Source organism: Mustela lutreola, chromosome 8 (genome assembly GCF_030435805.1).
Source record: "Mustela lutreola isolate mMusLut2 chromosome 8, mMusLut2.pri, whole genome shotgun sequence".
Taxonomy (NCBI): Eukaryota; Metazoa; Chordata; class Mammalia; order Carnivora; family Mustelidae; genus Mustela; species Mustela lutreola.
Window position 1 is genome coordinate 92,678,314 of NC_081297.1, and position 18,325 is coordinate 92,696,638.

General features: G+C 37.3%; 1 protein-coding gene across 1 annotated transcript in view; it reads right to left on the reverse strand.

The window, feature by feature from the left end:
* PTPRO (protein tyrosine phosphatase receptor type O) overlaps nucleotides 1-18,325 on the reverse strand; it is a 246,623-nt gene that overhangs the window by 106,966 nt on the left and 121,332 nt on the right. The window contains exon 2 of the mRNA XM_059185967.1: nucleotides 11,027-11,300. Coding sequence (XP_059041950.1) covers nucleotides 11,027-11,300 — 274 coding nt within the window. The remainder of the gene's footprint in view (nucleotides 1-11,026; nucleotides 11,301-18,325) is intronic.

Genomic DNA, 18,325 nt, shown 5'->3' on the forward strand with positions numbered 1-18,325 from the left:
TGTGTTTTTTCTTTTGTATTTATGTGTCCCATATCCATATGAAATGTTATTTTGCATTTATATATTACATGAATGGTATATTATACGAATCATTCAGCAGCTTACTTTTATCAACTACCACTGCTTTTGAGATTTGTCCATCTTGATGGAAGTATCTCTAGAAACTCTGTTTCAGTGTTCACTTTAGAATTAAACAAACTATACAGTTAGCTGTTATTTTGTTAGATTGTTTTCAGTCACTCATTTTTTTGTAAATAATGTTGCAATAAATGTCTTGAGACATGTTTCTGGACTATCCAGATCTTGGATCGTAGGGTATGCACATCTTCCATTGTGAGATATTGTGAAAGTGTGTTCTAACCCTATGTCAATTTACATTTCCATCAGCAGTGTATGATAGGTCATCTTTTTCCATATTCTTTTTTCAAAGCTTGCTCATATCAACCTTTTTAGTTTTTGCCACTCTGAGACATATGAAATTTTGTCTGTTTTAATTTCTTATTCACAAAGGAGATTATCTTTTCTTAGGTTTATTGGTTATTCAGCTTTCGTTTTCTTAAAATTGTTTGGTTCTTTTGCCTGTTTCATGGGTTCTTTTTCCATATTCTCCTGCTAATTTGTAATGCAATTTTTGTCATCTATTTCATTCTCACTGTCATTTTTGTGTATGTGTCCTATGCCTTCCTTCTTGATTGACCTTCCTTGTTCAAACATATCACTTAGTTATTTAAGTTAAAGTCTAGATGTTAAGTTCTCCTAGGCTTCTTATTCTGGAAAAGTTCTTTATCTTTAGTCTTTATTCTTTGCTTTTTTAAAAAGATTTTATTTATTTGAGAGACAGAGTGCATGAGTTGGTGGGAGCAGCAGAGGGAAAGGGAGAAGCAGGCTCTCCACTGAGCAGGGAGCCGGATGTGGGGCTTGATCCCAGGACCGTGGGATCATGACCTGAGTTGAAGGCAGATATTTAACCAACTGAATCCCCCAGGTGCCTCTATATCTTTATTTTTGATGTACTTTAGCTGGATATAAAATTATAAGATTTCCTCTCAGTATTTTGAAGCTATTGCTCCATTGTCTTCTTGAATCAATTATCGGGGAACAGAAAACTTCAGTGAGCCTAACAGTTATTCCTTTCTAACATATTATGGATTTTTTTTCCTTTGATACCTTCTACACTTTTTATTTGTCCTTGATAATCTACAATTTCACCACCACATAGCTGGACGTAGTTTTATTTTTGAATTACTCCACTAGGTATTTAGAATGCTTTGCAAATCTGTAGATTCATTTCATTCAAGTCTTGGAAATTTTCAAAATCAACTCTTGAAATATTGTACCTGTTATTCCCTTCATTGTCTTCTTCCTGAACTCTTAACCTCCTTAGTTAGAGCCTCTCCCACCTTCATATCTGAGAACTGTGCTAAATTATGAGGCAATCACAAATAATACCTTTCAATTTACTATTTAAATGCATCAGTGCAGAATTTATCTCATCAGTTGAAGTTTTTTTAATTGAATTTAAATTTGACTAATTAAGTGAGTTTTGCCTAGTCTAAGCAACTAAATATTAAGTTAAATAATTGTATTTTTCACTTCTAAAATTTTTTATGTTTATTTGATACATTTCTATTTAATTTCTGTCAATCTTTGTTTCATTATGTTTTGATCCTTTTGAATGGATGGAATTCTTATATTTAGCTCTTTGACTATCATAAAATACCATAAATTTGTTGCCAAGTTGCTATACAAAATGTAATCTGCAATATTATAGATGTTTGATGTCTATTCGTATGCTTTGAAATACAGGCCCAAGGCTGACTTTGTGTCTTCTTATTGCCCTGTTTCTTTCTTATTCTTGCTGTTGAGACAATTTAGCCATTGCTTTTGTTCAGCTCACGCCAGCTCCCAGTATAGAACCAGGGAATATTCACATTATTCTGAAGTTCTTAATATTGTGGGTGAAATAGTGGCTATCACTAATTCATTCCCTGAGTCAGAGGGTTACTAAGCTTCTCCTTGATAATAAGACTGACTGTGTATTCCCTACATCCCAAGGCCTCCATCTATAATTCTATCACAGATAGAAAGAATCTCCACACCAAACAGAAATCTTGAGTCTGTGCCCTACCTAGTATGGAGCATTCCAATCCTTATTGTATTGAGACCCAAGATCAGGGCTGTGTTCTTTCAGATGCAGAGCACAGAGGCCCCAGGACTTCAGCCTATCTCCCCCGCTTGGAACTTCTATTTTGTTTCTGATTCATAGAGATACCTATCTTATTTTTGAGCCTACCAATATACTTCTGGTTTTTTTTTTTTTTTTTTTTTTTTTTTTTGATTTGTGGTAGGAGCAAAAAGTGTGTCACAAGTAGATACTTACTGAATTATTTTTGCAAGAAATCCTAACATGAAATTCCCATTTCTTCTTTCGATAAAAAAAAAAACAAATTAAAATGATGTTTAATATGACTGTTTTTTTTTCTCATTTAGGTGTCCCACATAATAAAATCTGATGTTTAATCAAAGACTGTTTTATGTCTCTTAACTACATTTGAATCATCCATGACAATTGTGAATAAGAAAGTCCTTAAAGTTCTGGAAGTAACTGAGACAGAACATAAGGGAACAAGACAAATGTAGAGCAAATACTGTTTAAAGAAATCAGAATTAACTCTGTGCTCCTTGGTAACTGCTAAGAGCCAAGAGGTGCTTCTTTCTGAGATGGCTCTGTTTTGATGGACTAAAACTAAAGGAGCTGTTGGATCAGTGACCAGCGTCCTTGCTTTTCATGTGACCAACATAAGAATGTGTCTGTTCAGACAGAGTCCTCTTAAGGGAAAGAAACCTGTGATTAGGCTTTCACTTTTTTTTTTTTTTTTTTTTAAAGAGAGAGAGAAAGAGTGTGAGTAGATGGGGTGGAGCAGAGGGAACAGGAGAGAGAGAATCATAAACAGGCTCCCCACTCAGTGTGGAGCCGGTGCCAGGCTCAATCCCACGAGCCTGAGATCATGACCTGAGCTGCATTTAAGAATCTGACGCTTCACTGACTGAGCTACCCAGGTGCCGCAGGGCTCTCACTTCTGATGTCAGGAGCAGAAAAAAAAAAAAAAAAAGGGACTGATCCCAGGTTCCAGGCCAGAGTTTCTAACTTATGTTTAGATGATGATTTGGAATCTAACCTGACAGCTTAGCTCTATCCACGCAGGCCACTGAGGTGAGCTGGCAGCAGCTGCAGCCTGTGATCCAAGAGTCATGGTCACAATCAAACCTATGAACTTAATTCAAGTCTTCACCACTTCCTTCCTGCAATATTTCAACAGCTTTCTTTATTATTCTCCTTGACTCCGGTCTTACCTTAATTTTTCTACTTGTTTCTGCTTAAAACCTCTAAGCCTGCAGGCTACTTGATATTCTCAGCTTGTCAGAGTCTCTGCCTTACACCTGTCACTTGCCCTTTGCCCTGCCTGATCTGTTTTGACTCTCCTTTGCTTCCAACCCCTCGAGTAATTTTCTGTTTAATGTCATTGGTATTGTTTACATTTATTGATCTTATATGAAATGCTACACATTTTGTTAAGGACTGTATTTTAATATTTTTCACATTATAAAATATTACATTATTTTATGGTACCCTCCACCAAAACTGCAAACAAGACAAATCTGGCCTGCCACTTGTTTTTCTATGACTTGTGAGCTAAGAATAGCATTTACATTGTTAAATGGTTAACAAAAATTAACAGAGGAATAATGTCTTGTGATGTATCAGAATTACATGAATTTTAAATTTTAATGTCTTTATTATTTTATTTTATATTATTTTATTTATTTGACAGATAAAGAGAGATTATAAGTACGCAGAGAGGCAGGTAGAGATAGAGGGGGAAGCAGGCTCCCCACCAAGAAGAGAGCTGGATGTGGGGCTCGATCCCAGGACCCTGTGATCATGACCTGGGCCGAACACAGAGGTTTAGCCTACTGGGCCACCCAGGTGCCCCTAAATTTTAGTATCTTTAAATAAAGTTTTATTAGAATATAGCCATGCTTGTTCACTTATGTACTGCCTATGGCTGCTTTTGTGCTGCAACACTAGAGCTGAATAATCCCAACAGACTATACAGCCCCCACAAACTAAAACTCTATTATCTAAGTCTTTACAGGAAAAGCTTGCTAAAATTAAAGATTTAAAAACTGAGATTTAAAGAAAGTAATAACTTACCTAATGCTACACTAATGGTTTCTAGATTACCTTGTTGGCTTTAAAGTTCATACTTTGAACCACTACACTACTCAATAATACCTGCTTGAACCAAAAGACAACTGACAGAATGGGAGAAGATATTTGCAAACGACATATCAGATAAAGGGCTAGTATCCAAAATCTAAAAAGAACTTATCACACTCAATACCTAAAGAACAAATAATATAATCAAGAAATGGGCAGAGGACATGAACAGACATTTTTGCAAAGCAGACAACTAGATGGTCAAAAGGCACATGAAAAAGTGCTCCATATCACTCAGCATCAAGGAAATACAAATCAAAACCACAATGAGATACCCTCTCATGCCAGTCAGAATGACTAAAATTAACAAGTCAGGAAATGACAGATGCTGGTGATGATGCGGAGGAAGGGGAACCCTTCTACACTGTTGGTGGGAATGCAAGCTGGTGCAGCCACTCTGGAAAATAGCAAGGATGTTCCTCAAAGAGTTGAAAAGAGAGCTACCCTACAACCCAGCAATTGCACTACTGGGTATTTACCCTAAAGATACAAATGTAGTGATCTAAAGGGGCACGTGCATCCGAATATTTATAGCAGCAATGTCCACAATAGCCAAACTATGGAAAGAACCTAGATATCCATCAACAGATGAATGGATAACGAAGATGTGGTATATAAACACAATGGAATACTATGAGACCATCAAAAGAAATGAAATCTTGCCATTTGCAATGACATGGATGGAGCTGCTGGGTATTATGCTGAGTGAAATAAGTCAATCAGAGAATGAAAATTATCATATGATCTCCCTGATATGAGGAAGTTGAGAGGCAAAGTGTGGGGTTTGGGGGGTAGGGAAGGAAAAAATGAAACAAGATGGGATTGGGAGGGAGACAAACTATAAGAAACTCAATCTCACAAAACAAACTGAGGGTTGCTGGGGGGAGGAGGGTAGGGAGAGGGTGGTGGGGTAATGGACATTGGGGAAAGTATTGTGCTATGGTGAGTGCTGTGACGTGTGTAGACCTGTCGATTCACAGACCTGTATCCCTGGGGCTAATAATACATTATATGTTAATTAAAAATTTAAAAAAAGAATACTTGCTTGATAATTTGCCCATTGCAATGTAGACTTCAGGATAGTATGACTTACAGCTCTGAGAAGGAGCTTTTCTCAATAAAATCTTATTATGTCATTTCTTTGTATCTGTCACCATTCCTCATCAATTATGGATTAAAGATTAGTAGTCAAGTTCCTCCCAATCTTTCTAGCTACCTTTCTTATTATTTTCTGGAATGATGGGTGCCAGATATGTTAACCCTTCGCAATTCACAAGAAGGTCCACTCTTTGCAAATATGATTCCCTTTGACTCCGTTGTAACACTTTCCATTCTTTATTTATTTTCACTACACCATCAATGATTGTATCTTCTGAGGTGCCTTCCCAATGTTCGCTAAGGAAGGCTGGGCAATCTCTTTCACATAATTTTCTTAGAGCATTTATCATGTTTTTTTAATGGTTTTTTTATTTGTCTCTTATGCTATAATATATCATCTTTCAATGTGGGTATGAAGGACATGACACACAGGCACATACATGTGCACAATAAATAAAATAAAAATTCATGGATTTTTTTATAATACATGAATTTACATTTGCATAATGTATTAATGCATGTTTATATTTATACAATATATTATAGAATACATGAGATTCTATTCATAGAGTGTCTCTAAAGTGTTCTGCAATGTTTACAATTACTACCTCTCAGATTTTACTAACACACAAGACAGCAGTGGGTAATAACATTTCTCCAATCTGTAAGCAATTGTTTTCGTGTGTTGTTTTATCTATGAAAAAATGACTTCTCTCCAAAATGCAGACAATATACTGAAAATTCTTAATCAATTAAATATTAATCAGATGTCAGAGCTTAAGGGTTGTGAAACTCCTTTGAGCTGGCCAAATGTCTTCTTTGTGCTGAATTTATTTTTTGCCATGTTTTTCAGCATTCTCTAAGAGCACCAGACTCAGGACAGCTATAGAGAACTATCAAAGGATGGCCCTGGAGCCAATTACTTTGTCACTGCTTATTTCATCAAGACAAGTTATCTACCACACAATAAATGACTGCACCAAATATATCCTTTTAATCTCGAGTAATGTGTCATCTCTTTGAGCAGATACTATTAATGTTTCCTAAACTTTAAAAAACGCTTCCCATTATAAAAATAAAGATGGCAAAAATGCATCATTCACTGACAAATAGTCGTGATTTTAGAGCTCAAAACTAATCTTAGTCATCACGTACTTTAATTCCCTCTTTTTTAAAGGAGGAAGCTGAAATCAAATGTGACCTCATGCATAAGGTCACAGAAATATTTGTGCCTTAATTCCCAATTCTTATATTCTGAACCTAATTTCTCTTTTAAAATCGAGGGTGATGTAATTGAGTCTTTAAAAAGGAGATACAGTAGGAGAGACAAGAAACCATCATTAGTTAGTTTTTGCTTTTTAGAAATCAATGCAGATTTCCTCTTCCACATAGGATGTAGAAATTTACAAGTCAATGTCACTCTCTCAGCCCTCAACAAGAAGAAAAAGCCAAATAATTCATGAGATCATGATTTTTCTTGAATCTAGCAGAGATCTGAGATTACAAGACAACCAAATGAACTAAATACCCAAGAGTGACAAACCCCCTGCAAACAGAAGGGACATTAACTGCTTCACCTTTGGCAGAGCATGGTGGGAGGAGGGGGGCTCCATTAAAGCAGGAAAAAAGATAGATTTTAATAAATTCATAAAGGCTAGATGTGTTTTCAATGACAGCATAGAACTGTCTGTCCAATAAAATAGCTGTTAGCCACCTGTGGTTATTTTAATTAAACGTAGAATGAATCAAAATTAAATAAAATTAAAAATTAGTGGTTACTGGGGTACTGGGTGGCTCAGTGGGTTAAAGCCTCTGCCTTCAGCTCAGGTCCTGATCCCAGGGTCCTGGGATTAAGCCCCACATCAGCGGGGAGCCTGCTTCCCTTCCTCTCTCTCTGCCTGCCTCTCTGCCTACTTGTGATCTCTGTCAGATAAATAAAAAAAACCTTTAAAAAAAAAATTAGTGGCTACTTAGCCCAGAGAATTCCAAATAAGAAAAACTGAAAGAGATCCCCTCAAGACACATTATGATCAAAATGTCAAAAGTTAAAGATAAAGAAAGAATCTTAAAAGGAGCAAGAGAAGGTACATACAAGGGAAATCTCATAAGAATATTAGCATTTGGGAGCCTGGGTGGTTCAATCAAGTGTCTGATTTCCACTCTGGTCATGATCCCAGGGTCCTGGGATCTACTCCGGCATCAGGATTCTTGCTCAGCGGGGAGCCTGCTTTTCCCTCTGCCTACTGCTTCCCCTGCCTTTGTTCACTCTCTCTCTCAAATAAATAAATAAATAAATAAATAAAAATAAAAAGAATATTACCATATTTTTCAGCAGAAACTTTACAGACCAGAAGGGGATGGCAAATACATTCAAAGTGCTGAAAGAAGAAAATTTCTAACCAAGAGTATTCTTTCTGGCAAGGTTATCATTAAGATTTGAAAGAGAAAAAAATTTGCAAACAAGCAAAAGCTAAAGGAATTCATCACTACTAAACTGGCCTTACAAGAAATGTTAAGGGACTCTCTAAGCTAAAAAGAAAGGACACTTATTAGTGATATATCACTATTATATTATTAATTATTGTTATTATCATCAGAGAATCTAACTAGACATTTTTTCAAAGAAGACATGCAGATGGCCCCTAAAACACATGAAAAGATAGTCAACATCACTAAGCATCAGGGAAATGCAAATCAAAAGGGGTATCACCTCACACCTTTCAAATGGTTATTATCAAAAAGACAAGAAATAACAAGTATTGGTAAAAATGTGGAGGAAAGGAACTCTTATGCACTCTTGGTAGGAATGTAAACTAGAATAGCCACTATGGAAAACGGTATGGAGATTTCTCAAAAAATTAAAAATTAATTTGAAAAGATGTATACAATATGTATATGTATTTGTGTATACACACACACACACACACACACACACACACACATTTATAGCAGCATTATTTACAATAGCCAAGATATGAAAACAACCTGAGCATCCACCAATGGATGAATGGATAAAGAAGATGTGATATATCTGTGAGGAATGGAATACTACTCAACCATAAAAAAGAATCAAATTTTGCCATTTGCAACAACTTGACAGAACTTAAGGGTATTTTGTGAAGTGAAATAAGTTAGACAGAGATAGACAGATACTGTATGATCCCGCTTACATACGGAATCTAAAAATCAAACAAAGCAAAGAAAAACTCATAGAAGCAAAGAACAGAATGGTGGTTTCCAGAGGAGAGAGGGGTCGTGGGGTGGGCAAAAGTAGTGAAGGGGGTCAAGGAGTACAAACTTCAGTTATAAAATAAATAAGTCATTGGATGTAATGTACAGTATGGTTACTGTAATCAATAATATTGTATTGCCTATTTGAAAGTCATCAAGAGAATAAATCTTAAGTGCTTCCACTGCAAGAAAAAATAATTGAGACTGAATGGTGACAACGATAACTTGACTTACTGTGGTGATCGTCTTGTAGAATATATAAATATCAAATCATTGTGCTGTATACCTGAAACTAACATAATCATAAAAATAATCTCAGAAGTGTAAAGATGAAAACCTTCAAACTTCATGTAAATTTCAAATATGTAAAGCATAAACTAAAAGAAGTAGAAAAGAAGAAGTACAAACTAAAAGAAGTAAACTAAAAGAAGTAAAAGAAAAAGACAATAGATATATTTGGAGATTTTCACATACCACTAACCATCATTTTTAGAACAAGTAGACAGGAAATCAGTAAGGGTAGAGAAGATTGAACAACCAACTTGACCTAATTGAAATTCATCAAAATTTCACCCAACAGCTGCCCACAGAATACACGCCAAGACATACCATATTGGGGGCCATAAAACAAACTGCAACAATTTTAAAGTACCTGAAATCACATAAAGTATGTTCTCTGATCACAACAGACTTTACCTAGAAATGAATAAAAGGGTCTCTGAAAAATTGCAAGATGGATATTCAGCAGCACACCTGCTAAGCCCACATGTTGAAAAAAAAATCACAAAAGAAAATAAACAAATATTTTGAATACAACTCATTGCACACACTAAAATGTCCAGGAGATATAATGGAAATCTCTTATCATGTGCCTACTTACATTTACTTATCATTAGCTTACTGGTCAAATGACTTTATGAATCATCAGCTAAGGGGCTGACTGTTGGAGCTTTTTCTGGTCTGGAGTAGCTAAGCACATGCTAATGAACGTTAGGTCAACAACAATAACTACACTTTTATTTTGCTTTATGCCTTAGTCTCCCCTCACCCCTGCGCCAGTTCTTTCTTCTATTATTTGTTCAACTGAATTCAATTAATATTTATTGAACACTTATTAAGTGTAAAGTTAATGCTAGGTGTCTATGAGATTGTGAAGATGGTAAGGCACAGTTTTGGATTTCAAGGAATTGTATTATCGCCATTGTTTACCTAGATCTGCTACCGGGACCTATTAATGCCCAGTTCGCCTCTCTCTGCAACTTGTTTAAAACGGTATTTTAGAAAAGGAAGATTCTTCCTTTAATTCTACTAGGTCTTGAATTTGCTCATTATATTTATAAACCTTGAAGGTCTTGGGTTTATGTCATTCCACTCCTAATTTTTTAGGATTCAATACTGATTCTAGGACTCTGCGAAGGGAAACATTAATTAATTTTTGACAGACATATTAAAAATATGTCTTCTAGCTTGATTCTGAGTTCTTGCTTCCTGATGTTTCTCTTTCCTTTTATCCCAAGAGAAAAAAAATCACTATGTCCTTTTCTTTGTTTGTGGCGAAAGTAACTTCAAGTAGCTGGCATTTAAGAAAATCACAGCCACTGGAAAATTAGCACTGAAGGATAATAAGCAAAAAGAACTTTACTGAGCCATTAAATTGCTCTGGTGGTAAACTCTGCCATCTTATAGATAACATTTCTTCTTCTAACATATTCATCAACAGATATGATAAAGTCATATCTCAATTTGATATTAGGTATTAAAGTTCCAGAGAGAAAAGTAAAAATCACATATAGTTAAAATTACTCCTAAAAATTCTTAATGTAAGCATTAATGGTTTAAGACATGAACTACTGAAGGTTAAAATGCCAATGATTTGAGGGGTTTTTGGGTATTTTTCTTGGGCAGTGGAAGCCAAGGCTTTTTGGAGGGTGAGGTCAAGAATAGAAACTGATAAATAATATCTTTTTCTCTCTCTCAGCTAAAAATGTATAATTAATTTTGAGAAGGCTAAATATGAGTATAAATTCCTTGTCTCAAAACCCAAATGACTTAATATAAGAGTATGTGTTCTGGAAAAATATAGCTTAGTTATAATCATACTATTCAGTTATATATCAAAAAATTACATGGTCCAATCATGAATCTAAAATTATTATTCAACCTGAAAATATACTGTCTCATTGAGGTTTACTTTTTTGGGTTTGAAACAGATTTTTCTTTAACAGAAGGTAACAGTTAAACATCAAATGCTGGCACAAAACCGTATTTTCAACAAAAAGCAGAACTTTGAATTTATGCCGCTCGACTTAAAGGTGATTGGACTTGCCATCCCGGGCTGATGTTCTTTCAGTGAGAGCCCCATGAGAATATGCCCAAAGAAGAAACACAGAGGACAATACTCCAAATGATGCTTACTTGTTAACACAGTGATTGATCTGGATGGCTTGGTAACCACATTTCCATTTACCACTACCAGAGTGATTATATAATAAAGACCATGGTAATTAGCCTTAAAGGTAACAGGAGGAGGCAAAGTGCTGTTGAAGTCCTCAAATTCGAAGAAGTAATTTTTTGATTCCCCAGTTATCTTCACAACATATACAGATGATGGGCTCATGACATCTGAGGCTTCTAAAGACACAACGATGCTATTATCATCTTGAACAGTTACATGGAATGTTGTGGCATTCTGTTTAAGAAAAGAGAAAAACAAAAGGAAATGAAGGTCAAATTGAGATTGTTAGCAATAAAATTATGCTGAGCTTGTTTTTCCAAAACTAATGTTTGTGATAAGCATCACCCAGGTATTTTAGTGTTCAAGGAAAAGAAAGCTTAACCCTCTTATGATTATGGATCTACTCAGGATTTTATTTTTGATTCTTCTCCATTGAAAGGCTGCTCCCAGTTCCTGGATTGTGTCATGTAATAAACACAAAATAAACACTGTGGAAATGAGTAAAGAATGAAATGAATGAAAATCATCTTGGCACTTGACTTCCAGAAGAATTCTTGGTTTCAGCTCTGCTGGAGAAACTATACGGATGGAGCACTCTGGAAGGAGTAATGCTGTGGTATCCTAGGAAAATTCTAGAAGAATGTTGCAAAACAGTTATTTCTTCTCTCACGTTTCACCTGTCAGTTCTGAAAATAATAATAATTTAAAAAGTCAAGACTGAAAATCCTGTGATAATCCTCCTCACTAGATGTTACCCAGTCTTTAGTCAGAGAAGCTAACAGACTCTTTGAAGAAGGAACCAGACTGAGGGTAACTGGAAAAGGCAGTGGTCAGGGGAATGAAAACCGCTCTAAGGATTCTAGATCAATGTTTATGGACAGTATTTGAAAAGCCATGGTGTGGTCGGTTTAAATATTCCTTCCTGATTCTTTCCTGTACTATACAGCAGAATAGTCCTTCTGCTCTCTGGTCTCCCATAAGACTCACACACTTTGTATCATTGCTGCTTTGCTTTTAATTCATCTTGGGGGTATATGGTGTCTGGGAAGTTGTTTCCCTGCTTTGAGCCTCAGATCTCTCTTCTGTGAAAGGGGGACAGAACAATTGCTAAAACTTGGTTAGGACTTACCAGGATCCAGATACAAAGCTAGGTAGGTCTATAAACATAGTCATCTCATTTAATACGCAGAATGACCTGATGAGATAGGTATTTTTATCAATGTCAGTTTGTAGTTAAGGAAACAGAGGGTCAGAAGGATTGAGTCGCCTGCTCAAGGTCACACATCTAGTCTGGACTCTTTTTTTTTTTTTTTTAAGATTTTATTTATTTATTTGACAGAGAGAGATCACAAGTAGGCAGAGAGGCAGGCAGAGAGAGAGGAAGGGAAGCAGGCTCCCCTCTGAGCAGAAAGCCCAATGCGGGACTCAATCCCAGGACCCTGAGATCATGACCTGAGCTGAAGGCATTGGCTCAACCCACTGAGCCACCCAGGTGCCCTCTAGTCTGGACTCTTAACCACTGAACTACACTAGTACCGAAACTGAGCTTCATTATGTCCACATGTCTGTATCTCTTCCCCTCTTGACTTGTTCTCCTAACACTCAGTCTGGAAAGTCTCTGTTAAATGAATGAAAGAATTGCTGATTGCATTAAAATTATATGTGGACATTTGCCTCTTAGAATTAACCTAATGGTACCGCCCATATAGTCAGTAGCCAAATCAAGCCTACAGTACATATCAGTATCAGAAAGGAGGCTCTAAGTGTACCTAAAAAAAAAGTACTGATTTTTTTTCCTATTATTTACTTGTTTTAGAAAACTAATTCTTACAGGTCCTAGTATTTGTAAAGAATACCGACCATTAACAGAAATTTATTTCCATGTTAATATTTAATAGACTTAATTATGTTCATGACATTCTAACCATATGAGACCTTAGGTTCTTTAGGGGCAGGGGCTATATCTTATTTCTGGCTGCACCTCTAGCTCCAGGACCACTGTCTGACATATGCCAGGTACTTTGTGGCCTGGATGGTCCTAGTCAGAACTCTATAATACGGATCAGTCAGTATGGATTGACTTTTATATATATATATATATATATATATATATATATATATATATAATATATTAAATGTATATAAATATATATATTAAACATATTAAAGATTTCATTTATTTATTTGATAGAGACATGGTAAAAAAAAAAAAAAAGGGAATATAAGCAGGGGGAGTGGGAGAGGGAGAAGCAGGCTTCCTGCTGAGCAGGGAGCCTGATATGGAGCTCCATCTCAAGGACCCTGGGATCATGATCTGAGCCGAAGGTAGACTCTTAAGAACCGAACCACTCAGGTGCCCCTGGATTGACTTTTAAAATTTCCTTTTCTGGGGCACCTGGGTGGCTCAGTGGGATGAAGTCTCTGCCTTCAGCTCAGGTCATGATTCCAGGGTCCTGGGATCAAGCCCCTTATGGGGCTCTCTGCTCAGCAGGGAGCCTACTTCCCTCTCTCTCTCTGCCTGCCTCTCTGCCTACTTGTGATCTCTGTCAAATAAATAAACCCAAATCTTTTTTTAAAAAAGTCATTTTCTCCTCATTGTCTCTCATCATCACACACATAGGTGGGTCTCTAAAACTGTGTACTTTTGAAAAACACAACAAACATACAGAAAATGTGACCCACCGTTATTGTCAAGTGCGATCCAGGTGGGACTGCGAAGCTAAACCAAGCATCCAATATCTAATAACACTGAACTCTGGCTTTTATTCATTATTGGTTATGGAAACGGATTCGCTAATTCAGAGAACAGTAACTGTACAAACATCAGGTTCAGAATTATGAATTTTTTGCTCTGTTTTAATAGCCAATAACAAAAAATTTTGTGATAATGAAAAGAGGGATACATGATCTCCATTTTGCAAAGTGTTTAAGAGATACGTATCTAATGGGTCATGATGCTTCATAGACACAGCAATCTTCCAGGGAAAGGGACTAATCTTCCAAAATCTAACGACAGCTTTGGGGATGATCATATCAGCCATGAATATAAGCATTGGCCCATGTGCTCCCAGGTTGCCCAAAATAAATCAGGGCAGGCTAATCAGATTCAGTCGGTGGGACTAATGAGAAGAAGGCAGAAGGCCAAGTGAGTCTAGGCAGTGAGCCTAAAGAAATGTCATTATACCATTTCTTCTCTGTCCTCTGTGCTTCAGCTTTTCCTGGAATCTATATTCGGGAGAAGATTCCAGATGCTTGCTGCAGGCACAGAACCCCTGCCGAGATGTAAAGCAAGAAGAAAGAGTTAAAAGTTACAGAAATGGATTTCAATTTAGGCAAGGCCAGCATGGATTTATTTGGTGGATAGAGAAGTATTTAAAAAAAAAAAAATTTTTTTTTTTTTTTGAAACCGGGTAATAGTCTTGCTTGACTCTGCAATGAAAATATTTTTACTGAGATTTCCTAAGCATAATACAATTTAATATAGAAATTTCTCTGCTCCAACACTCTCATTTCACACTTGAAAGAACAACGGTGCAAAATGTCACCCAGCTAATTGATGTCGGAACAAGGACTAGAATCCAAGCATCCTTATGTCTCCCAGTAGTTCTCTTTCCCGAAGGAGAGGTAGGCTGCTCGAGGCAGCAAAGGGAGATGGGGTGCTTGGCTTCAGCAAGGAAGGGGAACCTGTAACCTGCTCTATGGCCAGTCGCATGGGACAGAAGCTACTGGAGAGAGAGTGGGCAGCATTAAAGAGGAGAAAAATGCCCGATGAGTACCTGGAATGTGGGACAAGAAGAGAACTGGTCTCACATGCTCCAGTCTGACATCGTAGGAAGTCTTCCACCATCTCTGACAAACATAGCAACCCTAATCTAGACCATGCTTTGCACTTGGCATTTTATAACTTTTCCTTTTTTCCTTATAACAATCTTTAGAAGTAAGTGTCTTTCTCCCCATTTTACTCAGAGAGGTTAAATAATCTGCTTAAGAACACAGCTATAGACTTGGAATCAGAGGACCTGAGTTTCTACTCCTTTGCTGCAACATATTATCTGATAACATGGGAAAACGCAAGGAACTGCTTAATTTCTTTCTTTCTTTTCTTTTCTTTTTTTTTTTTTTTTAAAGATTTTCTTTATTTGTTTATCAGAGAGAGAGAGAGAGGAGAGAGCACAAGCAGAGGGAGTGGCAAGCAGAGGGAGAGGGGGAAGCAGACTGCCTGCTAAGCAGGGAGCCTATTGCAGGGATCAATCCCAGGACCCTGGGATCATGACCTGAGTCAAAGGCAGAGGCTTAACTGATTGAGCCACCCAGGCATTCCCAACTGCTTAATTTCTAAAATAGGGGTGTTTCCTACAAACTCATGGGATTTGGGTAAGAATTAAATGGCTTTTTAGAAAAATACTAATAGGATGAACCCAATAAATATTACCTGTATCTCAAAGGTTCTTGTGTTTTAGTTAAGTTGTGAATCTCTCAAGGACCTGTCAACTAAAGAAGTTCTATAAACATTCATTTAACTAACTTCACAATTCTATGGAATTCTGTGATCATATTCACTTGATGTTATATTTACATTGGAGAGCTATCCATTCTATCATTTCAACAACAAATAAACATTAGCAGAGAGACAACTTGGCATCAGGTATTTTGCTGGGTGTTAGTGACAGGCTTTGAGTAAGATGGCGGACTTGACCTCCTAGAGCTCAGATTCGAGTCAGAGAGACTCACCCAAATGCATAATTATAATAGCATGTTGAGTGTTACTATTTGCAGACTTGGAAAAACTGTTTGATGCCTGTTTTTGCTGTCTGTCTGGGATCCCTTGATTATATATTCTTGTTTTGGAGCACTGCTTCTTTCCCACCATAAAGCCAAGAAGGGATCCTGATGGCAGTTCTGAATAGCCGTGCACTACTCCCAGATGAGAGCAAGAGGTACTTTGACTCAGTCAGGGTGAATCATAGTGCCCAGTTCCCCCTTCATGGAGAGAGTCAGGGGGTGCTACTGGGGACCAAGCTTGTCAATAGAAGGCTTTGTCTGAAATTTTATAACTGGAATTAGTGGGGAAGAGTTTTTTCTCCTCTAGCTCCAAGTACGTATGGTGGATGCAAAACTGGAGAAGTCAGTATCTATCATTCTGCCCCACAAAGACAGTTGCTTGAGGGAGTATCCCGGATGTGGTCTAAGGCCCTGGTTCATTCATCCTAAGGCTATGCCCCTGTGCAGTTTGGGGACCTGAGTGAATAAATCCCAGTTGATGGCTTATGTCAGTTAAGTTCGGTTTCCAAAATTGACAGCCAAAAGTCCCAGTCAACACAAGAGAATTGTTCGGTGCTCTAGACATGTAGAGGAGAACACAATTAATTCTGTTTCTGCAATGGGTATGAGGAAAGATTGCAAGTTGAAAGTGATGCTTGAAAAATTCTCAGGAGTTTTCCAGGGGAACAAAGGTCAGTGCATCATCTGAAGAAATGGGAAGAAGACCCCCAGGCTTCTGGGTGGTTAGATCATGGTAGCACTTTCAGAGAGGAGGGTTGATAGAGTCCAAGTTGTGAATTTAGATGTTTTTTAGGCCAAAAGAAATCATGGTCTGTTTTAATGCAGGAAGGTGACATAATTAGGTCACAGCTTACAAAGATTAATACAGTTAGGAACATGGACCAGTATAGATAGGGATTGCCCGAGTGGGCCCACCTAAGGCCAGAAGACTATAAGGAGGCTGTTGCAACCCTTCAGGTAAGACCTGATGAAAGTCTGAGCCAATGCTAGTCAAAGCATATCTGCCTGTGTGACGTGCACTTAGAACATTATTAATGCATCAGCTGGCAATCCAATCAATGATTAGACATATTAGAGGACATTTTAGAGAGAACAATTAGAAAATTCTGCTGTGCTAAGGCTACCACGTAATAAGTAATGGGATGCTCAATTCTTTTCAATAGTGCTATCAATGGTGTCCAGTGTTTCTATAGCACTACGGCTATACTTCTCTGCAGATGCTGTGGAATTCATAGCCTCCTGTCCAGCTGTGGGATAAGTTTTCCAGCAAGATCTTCCTTCCTTTCAGTTCCTTCAGGAACATCAAGTTCTCAGAGCTGTCCTGACAAGGCAGAGCTCCCCCTGACACTTTCTCAGAATGATTCACAGCTCTCTTTCAGAAATTGTCAGGACAGAATTTGGATGTTGCTCTCAAAGGCTAGGGATGGTGGCCTCCCCCTCATTTTCCATGACGTCTGCAATCTTCAGATACTGAGCAGCCAACACATATCAGGAATTGTGCCAGAGGCTAGGGATTCGCTCTATTTAGGACTAAAGAGGAAGATCGGTATCATGTGCCTTTGTCCTTCCTAATGTCCTGTCTAACCAATAATAGCGACTATGATGATGATGATAAGGAGGACACTATCATTGTAAAGGACACTAACTTATACAGAGCTTATAATGCACTGCCAGAAACTTCTCTGAAGCTCATTCAGCAAGCTGTTGATGCATGCCTGCTGAGTGAATATATTTACAATTGGCTGTGTAATACCAGACTTCAATATAAGTGTCCTAAATGTATCTTTACAGGTAGAACCTATGGGTTTCTCTGTGCCTTGGTCCACATCCACGCCAGGTCAACCTTTCATGTTTTAGATGCTTAAATACACTCACTTCTGTTTTTATGACTTCATGATAGAGAGTCCTCATCTCTTTTTGCATCTTTTTGATAAAGGAGTCCAAACTCACCTGTCAGGCAGGTCATATAAATGAGAGAAGCAATCTAGGGTGACAGGATTGATTGATGAAATAGTTAGCTGATGGAAGGGTGCATGCATTGTCTAAAAGCATCATTAAAAAGCAAAATTATAACAAAATAAAACTATGCTGGCCAAAGAAAACACCTTTGCAGACTAGTCTCAGTCCAGAGACTGCCAGATTACAACACCTGACTGAATTTGTTGCAGTGTCATTTCCTTCAACAAACATCTTATCTTTGGACCTTCAGATTCTGACCATACTCTTTGCTCTGCCCACCCAGAATGCAGAAATGATAACTAAAGTCTGTTACTCCCCATGCATTCATTTACAATAAATACAGATGGCATTTACTTATCAGTTACTGGGTGGGTATATATGTGTGTGTTAAGTGGCATTTTATTATATATATTAACGCAGTAATTATTTCCTGATTCTTAATATGGGCTTGTACTACAAGCTCTATAGAACTCTTAATTCTGGAGATTAAACAAAACATGCTTAAGGAAAGAATTTAA